Raw genomic sequence first — 16,343 nt, 5'->3', positions numbered from 1 at the left:
ACTCCAACTCTGATGCTTTCTTTCAATAATCTCCCCTTGTGAAAAATGGATGGAGACGAAAAATGCATGTAAGAATAAAGAGAGGGTCTCACATGAAAGGTTGTCCTTTGAGCTGTTGAAAACTGGAGCGAGGTATGAGGTTCTTATCCCAGCTCAGGCTGTGGTGCTCCAGTAAGCCTGGTGCAAACCCCGCTCTGACCTCTTGAACAGACTCATATGGATCCTGGATCACCGACAGTGCTGGAATGGGCTACAGCAGACAGAAAAAAACATGAGAACAAAGCAGCCGACTCGTTTTTTATAGGTGTCCACAGGTGTATTAGCAGACCACTGCCTAAAAGGAGTTAATGTGTATTGGAAGCATTGAGATTGTAATTTCAGTGACATGGTAAAAGTACTGTGTACAAAGTACAGGTTTCTCCTATATTTTTCAGAGATGGGACTTCCATATATCCATTTAAAGTTAAGATTAGAAAGCAAGACTCGCACCATATTAACAACAAAATAGTTTGACTTTTTAACAACTAAGGACTTTAGTAAAACAAAACCTACAATATGTTGCATTAAATATGTGAAAATTACAGTCTTCTTTGAAATGTTTAATGTTAAACATCTTACATAAGCATTATTATATTTATCTGAAAAAATCAATTACAAAACTAAAGCATAAACATTATAACGGTGTCTAGATACTATCATTAAAGACAGTCACTAGACTCTTTATAGATCAGGCTCTATGTTTTTTGTTCAGTTCACTTCATATAGGCTAACAAAATTCTTTCACCTTTTTTTAAGACTGTTATTTGTCTGATTTTGGCACTGCAACTGTTTTCATTGGTTAATCAAAACAGATTTTCTATTCTTTACATCACGGATTGACATTTAACACTTGAGCTCATAGGCTTGTCATTAAGATGCACATGAGATCTTGACAAAGGAATTCAGCACAATGGGACAGAATTACATTGACACAGACCACCCCTGATGTACTATTCGTAACGCTTACACTATAACTCTTTGTGTGTTTGTGCATGTTTCAAATGCCTTAGCTGTGATGGTATAGCTTGCTAGCTTTTCCTAGTGCTATACTCATATTTTCTGCCAGTATTTGTCTGATGTACAAGTTGGTTAAGTGAGATGGTCACGTTCATTTTCAGGAAAAACATTCAAAATTTAAATCAAAGGTAATGTAGGCCTATCTATAATCTTTAATTGTATGCACACATACATACTCTGTTTGAACATTCTTTATGTGAGCAGGGTGAAAGCTACGTTTTCATTTTTATTTTCCTGGAGTATAAGATTCACTTACCTTAAGGGCCATTCCTGGCCTCCTTAGGGAATATTTCACGGGTTTGTCCTTCAGCAGTTCCTGGAATCTGTCCATGTTACCTCCAGCTGTGTGACACTTAAACTCTAAAGAGTACCTGTTGAGTTTCATGTCATCAGTAGCCAGCACTTTACGTAGCCATTTCATATACTGCTTCCTGGCAGCTTGAAGCTGCTCATCATGCAGATGATCTCCTGGGGGAGAGAACGTAAATTAGAAAGAGCTTCTGGCCATTGAATACTACATCTGACATAATACATCAAGATGAATTAACTTAGAGTAAGCCTAGTAATTTGGCCACTGATCCTATGAATTAGATAAGAATAATGCCACCATTCAGTAGCATATCTTTCAGGCATACACTGTACAACTAGGTACTGCATAGTGTACTGCTGTTAATGTGAACATGAGCAACTAGGGTCTTTTATTTCATTGTTGTATTATGTTGTTGATTTGGTCACCAAAAAAATTTGGCATCAGACAAATGACCTGATAAAAAAAGAGCAGAGTAGGTGACAATCTAGTCACTGCAGAAGGTATTCAAATCTACCTGCCAGGAACATTGAAGCTGGCGGCACGGGGCTGAAGAGGAGAGGGGGCTTTTTGTACAGCTCAAAATCCTCATTCCGTTTGCTCCAGCTCCACCTGTCACGAGCCAGCGTAGGCTGCAGAGAGTTTGCATGCAGAATGTTCTCTCTCCAGGGCTGAGAAAGGATACGGAAATTTTAATTACAACTGATTTGGTTTGGTCACTGTGGAAAAACAAAATTAATCATATTTTGTGCAGAGCACAATTTTTTCTGAGGGGTAAATAACAGTATGATGTTTTTTTCCTTGCTCTAAACTTCCTAGTTTAGCAATGCAATTTGAAATGACAAAGTGCTGGAAAAGTCTTGAAAGTGGTACATTAAGCCAAGTACAAAAATAACTAAGTTGCCTTTAAATACGTGACATCTCATCTCTACATACAGTACAGCCATCCTTCAAATGCAAGTCGCATTTAACTCACTAGGAGGATGATTATGTATTTATACACTGTAACCATCCTCTTATTCAAGGATAAAATTACTGAACAAGTCCTCAAGCACTGCGTGTAATTGTTTAGACAGACTCCTTGCCTTCAAAGGGGTACTTCATTAGGTGATGACTACATTCAATAAAGCAATCACATACCAAAGCTTCACCAGAACAATTCAGAATTATCAATCATTGTGAATTACCTATGTCACATTTAGCGTTACATGATACTCTCCTATGCTGTTACCGTTTCATACGACGGTTCCCTGGGAACAAGAATGTCATTAAACTCAATCCCTTTGCCTAAATACTGAGGAATTCCCATAAAAGTAGTATTTCCCTTTTGGAAACGCCGCCGTGAAACCAAATCCAGACAGGTCTCAGTAACTGAATCACGGAGCCTGACAGGACCTTTCTCAGCTCCTCGATGTGTGCTTCATCAGGTTTTCTGTGATGTTCGTTTGACTCAATGCTGCTCTTGAATCCAGGGTAGGTGAAGCCATCATAGGTACGCCAAGCAGCCTTTGATCTGGCTTCAGAAGCCTTCAGCTCACGTTCGATGTCCACAGGGTCAGCTGTGGCTGACAAGTACTCCTGGCTGTACGTGAATCGCCGCGAAGTGTCCTGGAGGGCGAACAATAGCTTTACTCTCATCAGTTCAGAAACCGTTTGTGAGACTGAGGAGAAAAATACTTGATGAATAGCTTCACTTATCTGTCCGTAGTATAAGATTCAAAAACTTTTATTCTTTTTTTTTTAATATCTTTGTTTTTGCCCAATGCAAAAGGTAACAAATGAAATAATATTGTGCCCCACCCAGTTGGAAGCTTTGCTTGTTATTTTCACAAGTTATTTAAAACCCCTTGGTAACACAAGTAAGATCTTATCTAAGCTTCTGATTGGCACTGCTTTAGAACAATTACAGAGAAAACTGTTATCCGAGCTCTGAGGAGAGTTTCTCATAACTACTGGATAAACTCTGAGGTTAAAGATCTGGCCAGCAGCCATATCACCCTGCAACTCACAACTGGCAGCCCACTGAAGCTCAGCAGGTGTGAGCCTGCTCAGTACCTGGATGGGATCCCTTCTGGGAAAAACTAAGGTTTGGAAAACTGGAAGAGGCGTTAGTGGGGCCAGCAGGGGGCGGGCGCTCACCCTGCGGCTCATGTGGATCCTAATGCCCCAGTATAGTGACGGGGACACTATACTGTAAACAGGCGCCGTCCTTCGGATGAGACGTAAAACCGAGGTCCTGACTCTCTGTGGTCATTAAAAATCTCAGGGTGTTTCTTGAAAAGAGTAGGGGTGTACCCCGGCGTCCTGGCCAAATTTCCCCATTGCCCCTTACCAATCATGGCCTCCTAACAATCCCCCCTCTATAAATTGGCTTCATTACTCTGCTCTCCTCCCCACTGATCGCTGATGTGTGGTGAGCGTTCTGGCGCACTATGGCTGCCGTCGCATCATCCAGGTGGATGCTGCACATTGGTGGTGGTGGAGGGGAGTCCCCATTGCCTGTAAAGCGCTTTGAGTGGAGTGTCCAGAAAAGCGCTATATAAATGTAAGCAATTATTAAAAAAAAGAGAATTAGATCTTCACTCCTACCTTTGCCATCTCTCTCCGCAGGAGCTCCTTCGCCTGCTCTGTAGAGTTCAGGGCGTGAGTACTGTAGTTATGGGCCTCCTTTCCAGGAGCTGGTAAAGCTGCAATTGTATCAGGTTTTGGTCTTTGTATTTTCATACTTGCTTGATGCACTTCTTCAATATTATCCTGCATCATCAAGGAAAACAACACAAACTCTTGCCGTAAGGTATCGTGGAACAGAGGGTAGTGTGCTGCACGTGGTTCTGTATGTCTTGAAAGGTATTAACAGGCAAAACCTTCTGCTTAGAACACATCCAGTATCAGACATAGGTGTTTTATACATGTCAGAGCTATCTAAAGAATAGTCACGATGGCCCTTGGGAAGTTAATGAGTCAAATTTGAGGCAAATAATCACTCAGGCATCCCCCAATTCTTACGGTACAAGAAATAAAAAGATTCAGATCACTGAGATGGAGAGATAGCCCTCACAGAAAGATGGAACTCATAGCCTCACTCTGAAAGTTACTTGTCTGTGTTTTTGACCCCACCGAGCTTATTCTATTGTAATAAAAACAATGCAATAGCTGACCACACCAACCTTAATGAAATCTTTTTGCAGCCCTTGGTGCTCGCTTACAATTTTGGCCTTCCATTGCACATACTCGATGTTGTGCGTGTCAATTGGGCTGCGCTGGGGCTTCAGTTTGGCAGTCAAGGTTTTACGTTCTGCGCCCTCCAGATCGGGGGCTCTCCCGAGCTCCTCGGAAGCTCCTTTACCTCCTTCCATAATCCCAAACTCTTTGCTTACGCTGAGAATCATCTCCGCTGACGGGAACAAATTGCCGTGCGCGACATCTTTGAGCTTCTTCGCTTTGCAAATGAGGTCTAGTCTATGACACACACATTTCATTCAGGAATAGCGTTGGGCAGGAAAAAGACGAAACATCTACCTTGCTCGTTTTTTTTTCTTTTGCAATTAGATTCAATGTATGAATGTGTTTAGAAACACATTGGCTGAGCCATCAATATTAAATATTGAATTTATTGTGTGCTGGTATATTATAAACAAACACATTTCTGGAACAACAAATTTCTATGTGCATTTGTTGAAACAAATGTGCATTTAATAAATAGTTTTTCTTTAACAGGAATTTTAATTTTGTAACCAAGTGTGGTTTCAATTGTGAACTGAAATTGTGCTGCTTTAAACTACAAGATGACATTTTCTGTATGTGCAGTGCAAACTAAATGAATAAAAAACACATACCGTGACAAAGCTTGGAAGCAAGCCAGAGGAACCATATCTCTTACATAAAGCAAAGGCTGCCTCATTATATCCACCAGGGGTTCATGAAGATGGATTTGACAGACATTAATGCCCAGTGTAGCATACAGCCGCTGCTGGAAGCACAACTCGGAATTATAAAGGACTTCCACATGTCCCACATCAGCACTGGAAGACCTGTAACGTATCAAAGGCAACCCATTTTATTTCAATGTAATCGAAAAAAGGTTAACATTGTTTTAGACAAAAGTAATTGGACCTGAATTACAGCAAAACTAAAGTATTTGGACTCATCGTGGTCCGGTTACTCATAACTACATTGGTTTGATAATGCAAGAGGTTCCAAGTGACAGGAAAGGAAGAAGATGTTCATCACCATAATGATTTGGCAGGAAGTTTTACCCAAAGTAAAAACTTAATATTAAACTCTGAGTTTAAGAAAAAAAAATGAATTTTTTTTATGCTTAGCAACCTACAGGTACATCCAAAGGACTGTCTGTGCTAGAGAACATTTATGCCACCCTTGAATGTTTCACCTGTTTTTCTCATAATGCTCAACCTAGAGTAGCAATTCCACTTTGTTCCATTTTTATATAGACTGGCCACATAAACATCACTTCAGATTGCTCACATACTGAGTCAAGGGAAAATAACCTTACTTTGCTGGTATGTTTTCCCACAACCGTCTGATGGCTTTGCTCTTCAGCCCCTCTAAAATGAAAAGGTGGATTTCCCCATCCTGCACGTGAAAACCTGTCACAATATCCAGATTCCTGCTCTCTCGTTCCTTGGGTTTCAGTTTATAACAAGACAGAGCATTTTCAATCAAGCTGTCGGGATAAGAATGCAACTGAAAAGCAGCAGCATTGATCCTGGAAATCTCAGCCCTCAGCTGGGACAGGACAGAAGTATTATTGTATCTGAAGATGTAAATAATGCGTCCAAAAGGGCAATCTGATATCGGTCCTTCGGCAATGTCCAACTCCTGGGGCAGAGGACAAGTTACTTCAATGCTGATTTTGAGTTGAGAGTTGGAATCCAAGTAATGGCCTGTGGGCAGAGGGGGATCCTCTGGGCCATCTACAGAACCTGATAATCCAACGATCCTACCATCCCATCCACTCGTTTCTTTACCCGTTGGGTCTGGAGGAGGTGAAGAATGGATCGGCACCCTCACTTTCAAAGACGTCTCCCCCTGTAGCAGATCAGAGAGGTCAACCTTCGCGATGCCGTACGGATCATACGATCTAGTCTTGTGTTTGAAGGGATTATGAGTCGTTCTTCTGCTGCTGACGAGACCTACGCAGCTTAATTTCTTGTCTTCGGGTTCGGCGCCAAACAGCGCCGGCTTTGTGGGTGGCTTTTCTTTCTTTCGGTCTCTGTCGTGCACCTCGATCTCTAGAGGGGTACCCCTGAGGTACTCTCGCAGCTCGCCCGGGCTCAGCAAACCTGTCAAGATGACGTTGACGTCTCTGAAGTACACATGTGTCCCATGCGGTCGACCTTTAGTCCGATGGGTGTTCATGTTGTGGAATTTATAGCAGCAATATACCGGTGCACAGATTTCCTGGGCAGAAGATTGGAGAGGAAAATCATAAAACTGACAAAGTATCTGCATTTGCCCATTTACAGATGTATTTTTTTTTAAAAAGCAAAATTCTGTACAATGTCTCCTATCTCAATAAAATCTGTTTATCCATAGAAACCAACAAACGTTTAAAAAAACCTATTCATGGCCTCATAAGTTTTAATTAAAAAAACGACATCATGTCAAAAGGCATGCAATATTTTAGCACAAAAACATCACACTGATTTAAAACATCAGCACAAAGACAATTCATATGGAATGCATTTAATGGGTGTTTCCAACTCAAGCAATTCTGAACCCAATATATCTTGACTTTATTCCATTCCAGAGTAAAACGTAAGTTTTTTTTCTCCGACATAAATGTGATAGCAATTATGTTGAGTTGTAAGTAGGGATGACAGTATATAATGTTCCAAGGAAACTGTCATGTTTCATCAAACTTTGTTGAATGTAAGGAGGAATAACAAAGTTTTTCTTTCACATTTTAAGCACTGGCTATTAAATGTAGGGAACATAAAACTTAATATACCACAAAATGAATTATGGTGTACAAAAAGTTCTTGTTCCATAATTAATGTCAAACTAAAAGAAAATAAATTAAGAAGTATATAATTCAGAAAATATGAATCAGAAATATAATATGTCGCAAGCTAAACCAGTTGTTTGAGTTTCTACCTTTAGCTTGTGAATAGCAACAGGAGATGTTGGCATAGATGTAGCTGACTCTATTTTGATAACAAGAGGGTTAAGTTCTATTCTGAGCTCCTCTGAAATGAGAGATTTATCAACAGAGACCGTGCAAAAGCCTTCTCGAACATCAGGAGAGGAGCTATTCAAGCAATTTGTCACAGATTTATCACCTGAAACAAAAAAAAAAGCAAAAATAGGCAAGTGTAGAGTGACACAACTCCACACTTCAGTTGATAGGTAAACCCTCTGAACATGTTCTCTAGTTTGCAATAGCTGATAAAAGACTGAAGGTTAGATCTTTTGAAGCTTAAAGAAGGAAAATAATTGTGTTGAATATTCTTATTTGCATTGTTTTGTGGTGCTGAACCACATTTTAACACAGCAGCAAAAAAATGACATTCTTACTCCTTTCAATTTAAAGTTTAGATAAAAGAATACAGTAGGATAACAATCCATTTTACTGCAATAAGAGGTATGATACAGTGAGTGGCATTTAGAATACATAACAGTTCATGATAATTGTAAACAGCTGCGTTTAAAAAAAAATAAAGCTTTATTCTATCACAATGAGCTTGAGAAAAGTCACCAAGGCTGTGCCTTTTTCTGTTTGCTTCATTTCAGCAGTTTTACACTTCAAGAATTTCATAGCACATAGCAAGATATTGTGCACAATTATGCACGTGAATTTATTGTCAAATTTCAATGTATCTAAAAATAAATTGTTCGATTCTTGTGCTCTCGGATACAATTGTGTCCTTTCAGGTCCCAAAAATATTTTGATTTGTCTGGCTCCAATTTATGAGCGCGAGGCTGTTTTTCGCAAGAAAGGGCTTTCATCAAGGTCACCCACTGTGGCAGCTCGTGAAACACATCAAAAGAGAACAGTGAAGTAGACAAGCTAAATCTGGTGCCAGTCTGCAGGCAATTAGAACATTTTTTAGCACTACTCCCCCAAAGCCAACATCAAAGTCTTACAAAGGGCACCAACATCAATATAAGCATCATGAAACTTTCTTACAAAAGACAGAAGGATTTCGGAAATGTAACACATGTTGCTGTTTTGTCACAGGATATGCGGTTCTCCTTGAGCATTATGGCCACTGAAATCAAGATTTTCAATCCACCTCACTATAAAAATCATATACTGTACCTGCATATGTTGAGTGACATAAAGGTTTAAAATAAATTGGAGGAAACAGGAACTTATACTAAGGTTTACCTAATTAAAACAATGCTTTTTAAACTTTCCCTGCAGAGAAAACATTTTTATTTTTTCAAACATAATGGAAAAGCTCTCAAACATGTTCCCCTTAATATCTTAAATCTTAAAATCCTTTCATATTATAAATTTGCTCTCCCAGTTCAGAACTGTTGGCTCTTTGGGGGGATGAATTCTAGGAACAAAGTCAAAAATACCGTTCTTATTCCTCCTATTATTTGACGTAAGATGCGTTCAAGAAGTTGCAGATCCATATGAACTGTACAAACTAGAGGTCTCGACGAAGGTACCTGCAAGGAAATTAATTAGATCCAACTCAGCTGTTGCAACACCATTCTTCCTCATCAACTCCACTGCTGCCACTCCTTCCAGTGTTTCTTTACACAAGGCTCTACGTCTGCCAGTGCCCTCAATTCGTTCTCTTGCAGAACTGCTCTTCCTGGGATCTGTGAAATGGCAGAAACAATAAATAATAAACACTATATAATACTACATTGGTATTTCATGTCATATATTACGCTGAAAACATTCTTGCTTACTTATGTAAATATGCCCATTTAGTTTCGTTCAGATACTTACACACTACCGTTTTGCTGATTTGTTTCAGTGTCTTAGACTGATCCAGAGCAGACTTCTTCTCTGCTGGTCTGAGTGTGATATGCTCATTGTGTTCAGGAATGACTTCCAGTTTCGCACTCTTTGAGTCAGGAAGAGCACCCTCTTGATCCCCCAAACAGCTTAAAGATCTGAGTACAAATAAACATTAATTTATTTACTCATTAACTTACTCCCAGATGGATTTGATCTGACATTTATTCTCAAGTGATGTCCTGTTATGGTCAGCTTTAAATATTACACCACAACCCCATTTTGGACATGTGATAGTCATGCAAGCACAGCATCACTTAAGCCTTCAATCATTGCTTCAGACAAACAGGAATCTTGATTAAATTACTGCATACATTTTCTACACATTTTCTTCAACGGGTTGCTTTAGTAGAGCAGTAACACACAGGGCAGGCTATGAGTAGGCCTGCTCTGTGCAGCTTTCTCAGCAGCAGTATTTTGAAGGACTTGTTTTTTGGCAATACTAAAGCAAAGCAACTGTCCCGAATTCTGTTGTTCATAAAACACTTTAATAGGGTGGTATCTGAATAAAGTAGTTTCAGAGTGTCATATCGGGGGTTAGTTTAATCTAATAAAAGATGTGCCTCTCCAGCTACTAAAGGAGGGCTGGTTCTTGTGCCAGTACAGAAATTAAGTGTACTGCAGTTTTAACTGTTGCCTTCCCCCCAGATTACTTCTTACAATAAACACTCTTGAATTACAGAGTCATAGTATACTATGGCGAAATTATGAAACCTAATTAAAAAATAATTTCAATATAACATATTAGAAAGTGTAATATTTAGTTACCTTTTAAGTTACAGAACTGTCCCATTTATCACAACTTTGGTTTTCCACTGATAAATCAGTCTCCAAAGCCCGTTTTAATGATTACTGTATTCTGGCACAATCGAGAGATAATCAATTTGCCATAAACTGCAAAGTAGAAGGACTGTATTTTGAAGACATTTAGAAACTTCAATTTCTCTTCATTGTTTTGAATCATGTATACTGTATGTAAACCGAAAATGGTTTGCAAGGTTAAAAAAAAATACGAATGGTTATACAATAAGAACAGGGTGATAGCCCACCATTTCATACAAAGTTCAAAACTAAACCAGATGCACACCAATTTGATGTATTACTGTAAACCAAGTGATGACAGATTTTTTTCCCCCAAACATCTCTACCTTGTAAGAGGAGATAGCACCTGTTTAGAATTATGCGTGGAACACAAAGTTAACACCTGACCTGTGTTTTCTTTCTAAGTAAAGACAATATAAATCAGTGCAGCTCAGGTCTATTTCAACAAAAGCCACGTCAAAATGAAAAATGAAGTGGAAAGCCTGAGTTATAGGGAAGATTTTGTTGGTTCAATAACGTCATACATTATCATATGGCCGAAACATTGGAAGTCACATTTTGTACTTTGTCTTTCATTAAGCACATACAGCACATCTTCTGGTAACCTTCCTTTCTTTCAGAAAGAGATCACAGTAAAATGTACGACAATCAAAACTCTTGATTGTTTTGGGTAATTCTTTGTCTTAAAATTACAAACAGGAATGCAATATTTTCAAGGGCATGAATGCTGACCTCCTATGGTTATGCTGATATTGCATTTATTCCATGCAAAACACAAAAATATTAATGTTATGATGTCTTTAGTCAGAAAGTGCATAATGTAGGAATATTTCTGAGACATACTGAATGTTACTTTTACTTATACTCCAATGCAATTTCATCATGTTCCACTTGATGGGGGGACATGCACATTATACAACTGTAGAAGTGATATGAAAAGGGGGAATATTAGTGAATTTGGACAAACTCTTTTTGGGGAGCAAGCTGTACACCTAAAAACTGTACGCCATCTGGTACAGTGATTAAGAATGGGGTCAAAGGTGAATTGCCCTGAAACATGAGCACAATCATGACAAATTCAGTAAAAAGCACATGGTTGCAATTATGTTAATGGCAAGCAAGCATAGAGTAGTTCAAGTTTAGGAATGTATCTTTCCCCCAGGTTGTAAACAGTGAACATTCCATACCTCTGGGGAGAAACATCTTCCCCTTCTGAAGCTGTGGACAGATGACCATGCAGCGCAGTGGCAGAGGAGAGCTTCTCACTGATGCCAATTTCAGGAGCGGAACATTTGGGTTCAGCTGAAAATGATGTTAATGTAAAACATAAAACTTACATGGAGAAGATGCCACGCGTATAGATGAATACATACTAAAAAAACACCAGCAATATCTTGGGTGCATTCCTCCGGATACAAAGAAACAACCTGACAGCGTTGGTTACTCTAAATTGCTTCCAGGCTGCTTTTAATAACAAATGTTTAGTATTTTGTTTTAAACATCCCTACCTGCTATACAGTTCAGCTTAGACTGCCTTTCAGTATCCATCTCAATGAAACCTTTCTCTTTTCTCCCAGTGTAGCTAGCTTTTGGTTGTCCCTTCTCAAAGAGCTTTCTCTGTTTCAGAACCATGCTTTGCACCCCACCTAAAAATAAATACATTCCACAGGATAATTAAAGCTGTCCGCTTTACAAAAAAAAATATTCTTAACATCTCTATCAGCTGTGAATCACAAGGACCAGCCACTATCCATAACTCTCGACTGAAAAGAATGAACGATTTCACCACTGCTGTCTAGCTTTCCTCGTTCGGGACTTCCACGCAGGATAGTGATTAGCAGGTTCGCTCAGAAAATGTTTTGTTGGTCACAACAAAATTGTGCTTTTGAGTCATTATAAGTGATTAGGGATTTTTAAAGGATAGTTCAGCACTGTTATTTAATAGAATACAGTGTACCAGGATGAAAACAATTATTTTTCTAGAATGACACGAAGAATTTAAAGGTGATATTACTTAATAGTTTTAATAGTTTACTTTTCCTACTCTGGAATCTAGGAACTCTGTGTTTTAAAAAAACATACCTATATTATCTGGATTCTCCCCACTCTTTCCTTGCGGCAATCTGAAGGCTTTTGGTCTATCATACTTGGCTTTGGCTGACACTTTGTCCTTAGTGTCCCATACCCTAAAGGTGATTCTGTGAGAGATCAGTTTTAGCAGGAGCTCCCTAGTGACCTTCAGCTCCACACACTGGCTCCATCCAAGCCATATCTGCTCCCCCTCTTGCCAAGGCTTCAAAATCTGAAGATAGGAATCACCACAATATTAATTTATAGACACAATCATGACTTTGTGTTGAATAAAGCAAATCCTCCATCTCTGTCCAAAATCTTTGACGTGAATGACACGAGGCCAGTATCCTGCAAGCCTGGGTATACTGTGTCTGCAGAACAGAGCAAGTGAAAGCTGCGCAAGCAGACGGAAGTTAAGTGCCTCCGTGACATTTCACTTGAACTTACTTTGTCAAAAGCGAAAGGCAAGATGACAAAGCAGCACCTCACAATGCTCCTGTCTTGTCACATTGTCAATTATAGGTCACTCTACACCACTGTAGCTCATTAACTCCGCGGTGGAGTTACAGGGTGGTTAATATTTTAAAACCAGCACAGATCCATTAAAACTTAAAAAGAAAAACTGTTTTGGATGCATTAACCAGACAAAACTTAATCATAAAAAAACACATGCCATTCACTCCCTAATAATATTATATTGAAGGTTCATCTTCAACTATCCCCTTTTTTTCCATAATTTCTTTACTTTGTAACCATTAAAGTAGATATTTTTATTTGGTGCAAGGTGAGGAAACTAACCACCCACTAGCTATAAAAGGGCTAGGTAGGCCAATGACCTCCTCACATCTATAGTCTTTCTTATTTCTTATGTGTTAGAAATGATATATGTTATACTACACAAACTATACAGCGCAGTTGTTACAAAAAAAAACAAAGTTAGGGCAAATTGCATGAGGTTGACTTTCTTTTAACCTCGTCCTGAGGGACACTACTCTTCAAAGCAGTAGTGTGAAGTTAAAGTCATTAAAGTGTCGTGTTTCATGCACACATTTACTCACTTGTTATCATGGTTCACAAAGCAACCTATTTGAGCAATCAGCAATAATCTCCACACGGCAGAGCCTAATATTTTCAGGTTATAATGACAATTATCTTGTCAGTTTCAAACTGTAATTGCAGCTTCAAGCCAAAATCCCACATGTAATCAATCATTAAGACAAATAGCCTTTGCACACAGTACTGCTTTGAGGAAGGTGTATCTGATCTCTAAAGAAGACATTGTGGGATATACAGCTGCCAAAAATACTCGACTGCAGTTTTTTTCTCCCGGGATCACAACAGTTCACATCCAGTCCAGTTTAACCATACACAAGCTCTTGAGAAAGCTGGAACACCTTGCAGAGATATGTGGTGAACAGGTAATATCGCAAATGATAGAATTTTTACTAAAGACTAGGACCTTAGTTAGAGGTCCTTTATTTTCAAGTGATTTTCTGTCACTGCACAGTATATGTAGCAACGTTCTAAATCCAGCATTACGTAAACGTAAAAACCAAGACTCAGACACCACCAGGATCCAAATTTTACTCTTGTAATCTAAGCTATAAAACCCTTATGGCTGTACCTTGGTTTCGTTTTCCATGTAGATTTTTGCAGCTAATCCGAACATTACCAAATCAATTTTTGTTGGCTCAGGGTCATCAGGGAAGAGGGAGTATTCAATGTGGTAGTAACCTTGAGCTTTAGGGGATTCTACAAATCCACTGGAATTCTTGGGTCTTTTCCTCTCTTTCTCTACAGCAAGACCTTGCTCATCCTCTTCCCCTTAAAAAAAAACGCAAACAATAAAAGCTGAAAATAAGGTAAGGCTTTGGTATTGTTTCTTTTAAAACATTTCATTTCTATTCTTTTGATTATAAGCCCCCTAAGAAAATGAAAGGATTAAAAAAAACAGCAAGAGGGTGTACAGTAGGCAGTGGTAATAGCAAAGGCAGAAATTCAACATTCAAGACTAAAACATCATGCATTCTGCCACCAGATCATATTGGTATTGGCTACAACCAAATAAAGGCAGAAGAATACCCAGCTTTTTTTATTTTACCAGGACACGAGCACAACTTCAAAGGGTGTTTGAGGAATACAAATTGTTCCTGAATAAGTAATAGCATAAGTACTATAGATGCCAATAGGAATTGGAAGGACAAGGTGGCAGGGTGACAACGTGTTTCTGGGAGCTGGGGGTCAGTTAGAGTCTTGCTGTGCCTCCTTTGTGGAGTAAGTCTCCCTGTGGCCTGGAATGGGAAGAATCTGGAGCACCAGGAGGAAACCTGCTGTGTAGGTTAATTGGTGCCCCTAAATTGTCTCTCATACGCCTGTGTAAGTGTGTGTGTGTCCTGAGGGTATTCTGTCTTGCCTGGTTATTGCACCTCTTCATTGGATTAGGTATTTTATAAAAAACAGTGGAACTACTGTACAAGGACTCACTCCCCACTCCATCATTTGTTTCTGATATAGTATGGCAGACAATAATACCTTTAGGGATCGCTATCGCAATACTGACTGTAAAGGCGACAACATGAGATGAGCACGAGGATTCAGTTTTGCTCCGAGAGGAGTTTGCAGTTACTGCCGTTTGAGACCGCGAACTGCACTCAGACTTGTCGTCTCCTCCATCACTGCATGAAGCGAAGGCGTCCCTCTCCGTCTCTCTTCCACCATCATCCGTTGCAACCCCACTGTCATCCTCGACGGGAGACTGGTGCTTCAGAGAGCAGTTGGTGTTGCTTCTTTCAGACTCTGAAGGGAAGCCTGAATCGCTGGGATCCATCTTGCGCAACAGCACGCAGCAGCAAAAGCAGAGGCACCACAGCTCAGGAACACAGATCTGGTTTCTGCGAGATATCAGGAAACACGGGACGTTACTTTCCTCTGGGTCCAAGGTGTCTGTTTCAAGGTTTCATCAGAGACAGCACAAAGAGCAATAATTTCTAACCTCTGCCCAAGAACAACACTAACCTGTGGAAACTGCAGAGAGCAGGGGCACTGAACATTTTCTGAGCTTAGCAGAACAATCATCATGCAAAAAGGATTAATTACATTATACCAACTAAACAACTAATACCTTCTGAGAGTGAAGTAAAATTCAATTCTAAACTAGTCTATCCTTAGGATCTATGGCAGGTTTTCTGTTTAAATTAGCAGCACCAGAAGAGCTGGGAGAAGCTTTTCAATCCTGATATATCGTGGTCTTAATAGCGTACATTAGAAAAATAATAATCAGGGACAATACTCAGGCACTTTACTTAAGCAAACTAGCGCTATATCAAGAAAAATATCAAGAAAAACGGTTTAATGACAAGGTTTTCTTTTGAAAAAAAAATAATTTTTAAATATAAGAAATAGCAGAAACGACAGAAAAAGTCTTGAAATTTTCTCGTACTAAAAGTCGCATTTTCGTGGAACACAAAATCTTACATTCAGATGGCGTGTAAAAAAAGAATTGGCATAAGATACCACGTAATGTAGAAGAAGAAATCGCAATGTTTGACTTTTTGTTTTTGCTTTACTGGTTTAACTTTTCATTCGTTTTGCTACGTTTTGTTATTGCAGAATTACTACAGTACATCAGTCCCACACTATTGCACTACATGTCAATTGTCAGTGTAACCTTCTATTGGCAAGAATAACGACACGGCATCAAAAAAAGAACTTAAAATATTTACCATCTGTTTATACTGATTTCAACCTCGGAGAATCCTTCACAAAGACGTTTCCTTGTGAATCTTCATTTACAGTTTGAACTTCAATGCCCATTGTTAAAACTTTCCCCCACCTCCCTTTCCAATAGCAACTGACCGCTGGACAGCCTTAGTACAATGACAGCATTTTACATCCGCAGAACAAACTAGCAACGCTGAAAAATCGCTTTACGTTTTGCTAGCCGGTAAACCCAGGGAATATTAGGGTTCAGCCAATGATTATTGAGGATTAATTGTTTTACTTTAAATGTATACGTTTTGTGGATATAATAAAAGGATAATTTGTTTCTTTCATTGGCGGAATAATACAAAAGAAGTTTTCTGTTGC

At 39.2% G+C, this 16,343-nt stretch overlaps 1 protein-coding gene across 4 annotated transcripts in view; it reads right to left on the bottom strand.

Annotated features, from left to right (window-relative positions):
- cfap92 (cilia and flagella associated protein 92 (putative)) overlaps window positions 1-16,343 on the bottom strand; it is a 36,589-nt gene that overhangs the window by 1,491 nt on the left and 18,755 nt on the right. The window contains exons 1-18 of one of the 4 annotated variants that reach the window (XM_088636864.1): window positions 15,980-16,304; window positions 14,790-15,148; window positions 13,882-14,081; window positions 12,267-12,486; window positions 11,693-11,830; window positions 11,372-11,486; window positions 9,294-9,460; window positions 9,005-9,160; window positions 7,481-7,665; window positions 6,521-6,784; window positions 5,877-6,412; window positions 5,200-5,394; window positions 4,531-4,822; window positions 3,953-4,117; window positions 2,759-2,971; window positions 1,881-2,034; window positions 1,313-1,524; window positions 93-250 (exon numbers count right to left, since the gene is read on the bottom strand). In XM_088636864.1, coding sequence (XP_088492990.1) covers window positions 93-250; window positions 1,313-1,524; window positions 1,881-2,034; window positions 2,759-2,971; window positions 3,953-4,117; window positions 4,531-4,822; window positions 5,200-5,394; window positions 5,877-6,412; window positions 6,521-6,784; window positions 7,481-7,665; window positions 9,005-9,160; window positions 9,294-9,460; window positions 11,372-11,486; window positions 11,693-11,830; window positions 12,267-12,486; window positions 13,882-14,081; window positions 14,790-15,084 — 3,665 coding nt within the window. In that variant the 5' untranslated portion in view covers window positions 15,085-15,148; window positions 15,980-16,304. Of the gene's footprint in view, window positions 1-92; window positions 251-1,312; window positions 1,525-1,880; window positions 2,035-2,758; window positions 2,972-3,952; window positions 4,118-4,530; window positions 4,823-5,199; window positions 5,395-5,876; window positions 6,785-7,480; window positions 7,666-9,004; window positions 9,161-9,293; window positions 9,461-11,371; window positions 11,487-11,692; window positions 11,831-12,266; window positions 12,487-13,881; window positions 14,082-14,789; window positions 15,149-15,979; window positions 16,305-16,343 lie in introns of those variants that run through there. The other 3 variants (XM_088636862.1, XM_088636863.1, XM_088636865.1) reach the window with 3 other exon arrangements.

The sequence above is a fragment of the Lepisosteus platostomus genome, chromosome 6 (genome assembly GCF_059453375.1).
Source record: "Lepisosteus platostomus isolate fLepPlt1 chromosome 6, fLepPlt1.hap1, whole genome shotgun sequence".
In the NCBI taxonomy this organism is placed as follows: Eukaryota; Metazoa; Chordata; class Actinopteri; order Semionotiformes; family Lepisosteidae; genus Lepisosteus; species Lepisosteus platostomus.
The sequence above is the reverse complement of the archived record's forward strand: the minus strand, read 5'-3'. Positions and strand labels throughout refer to the sequence as shown.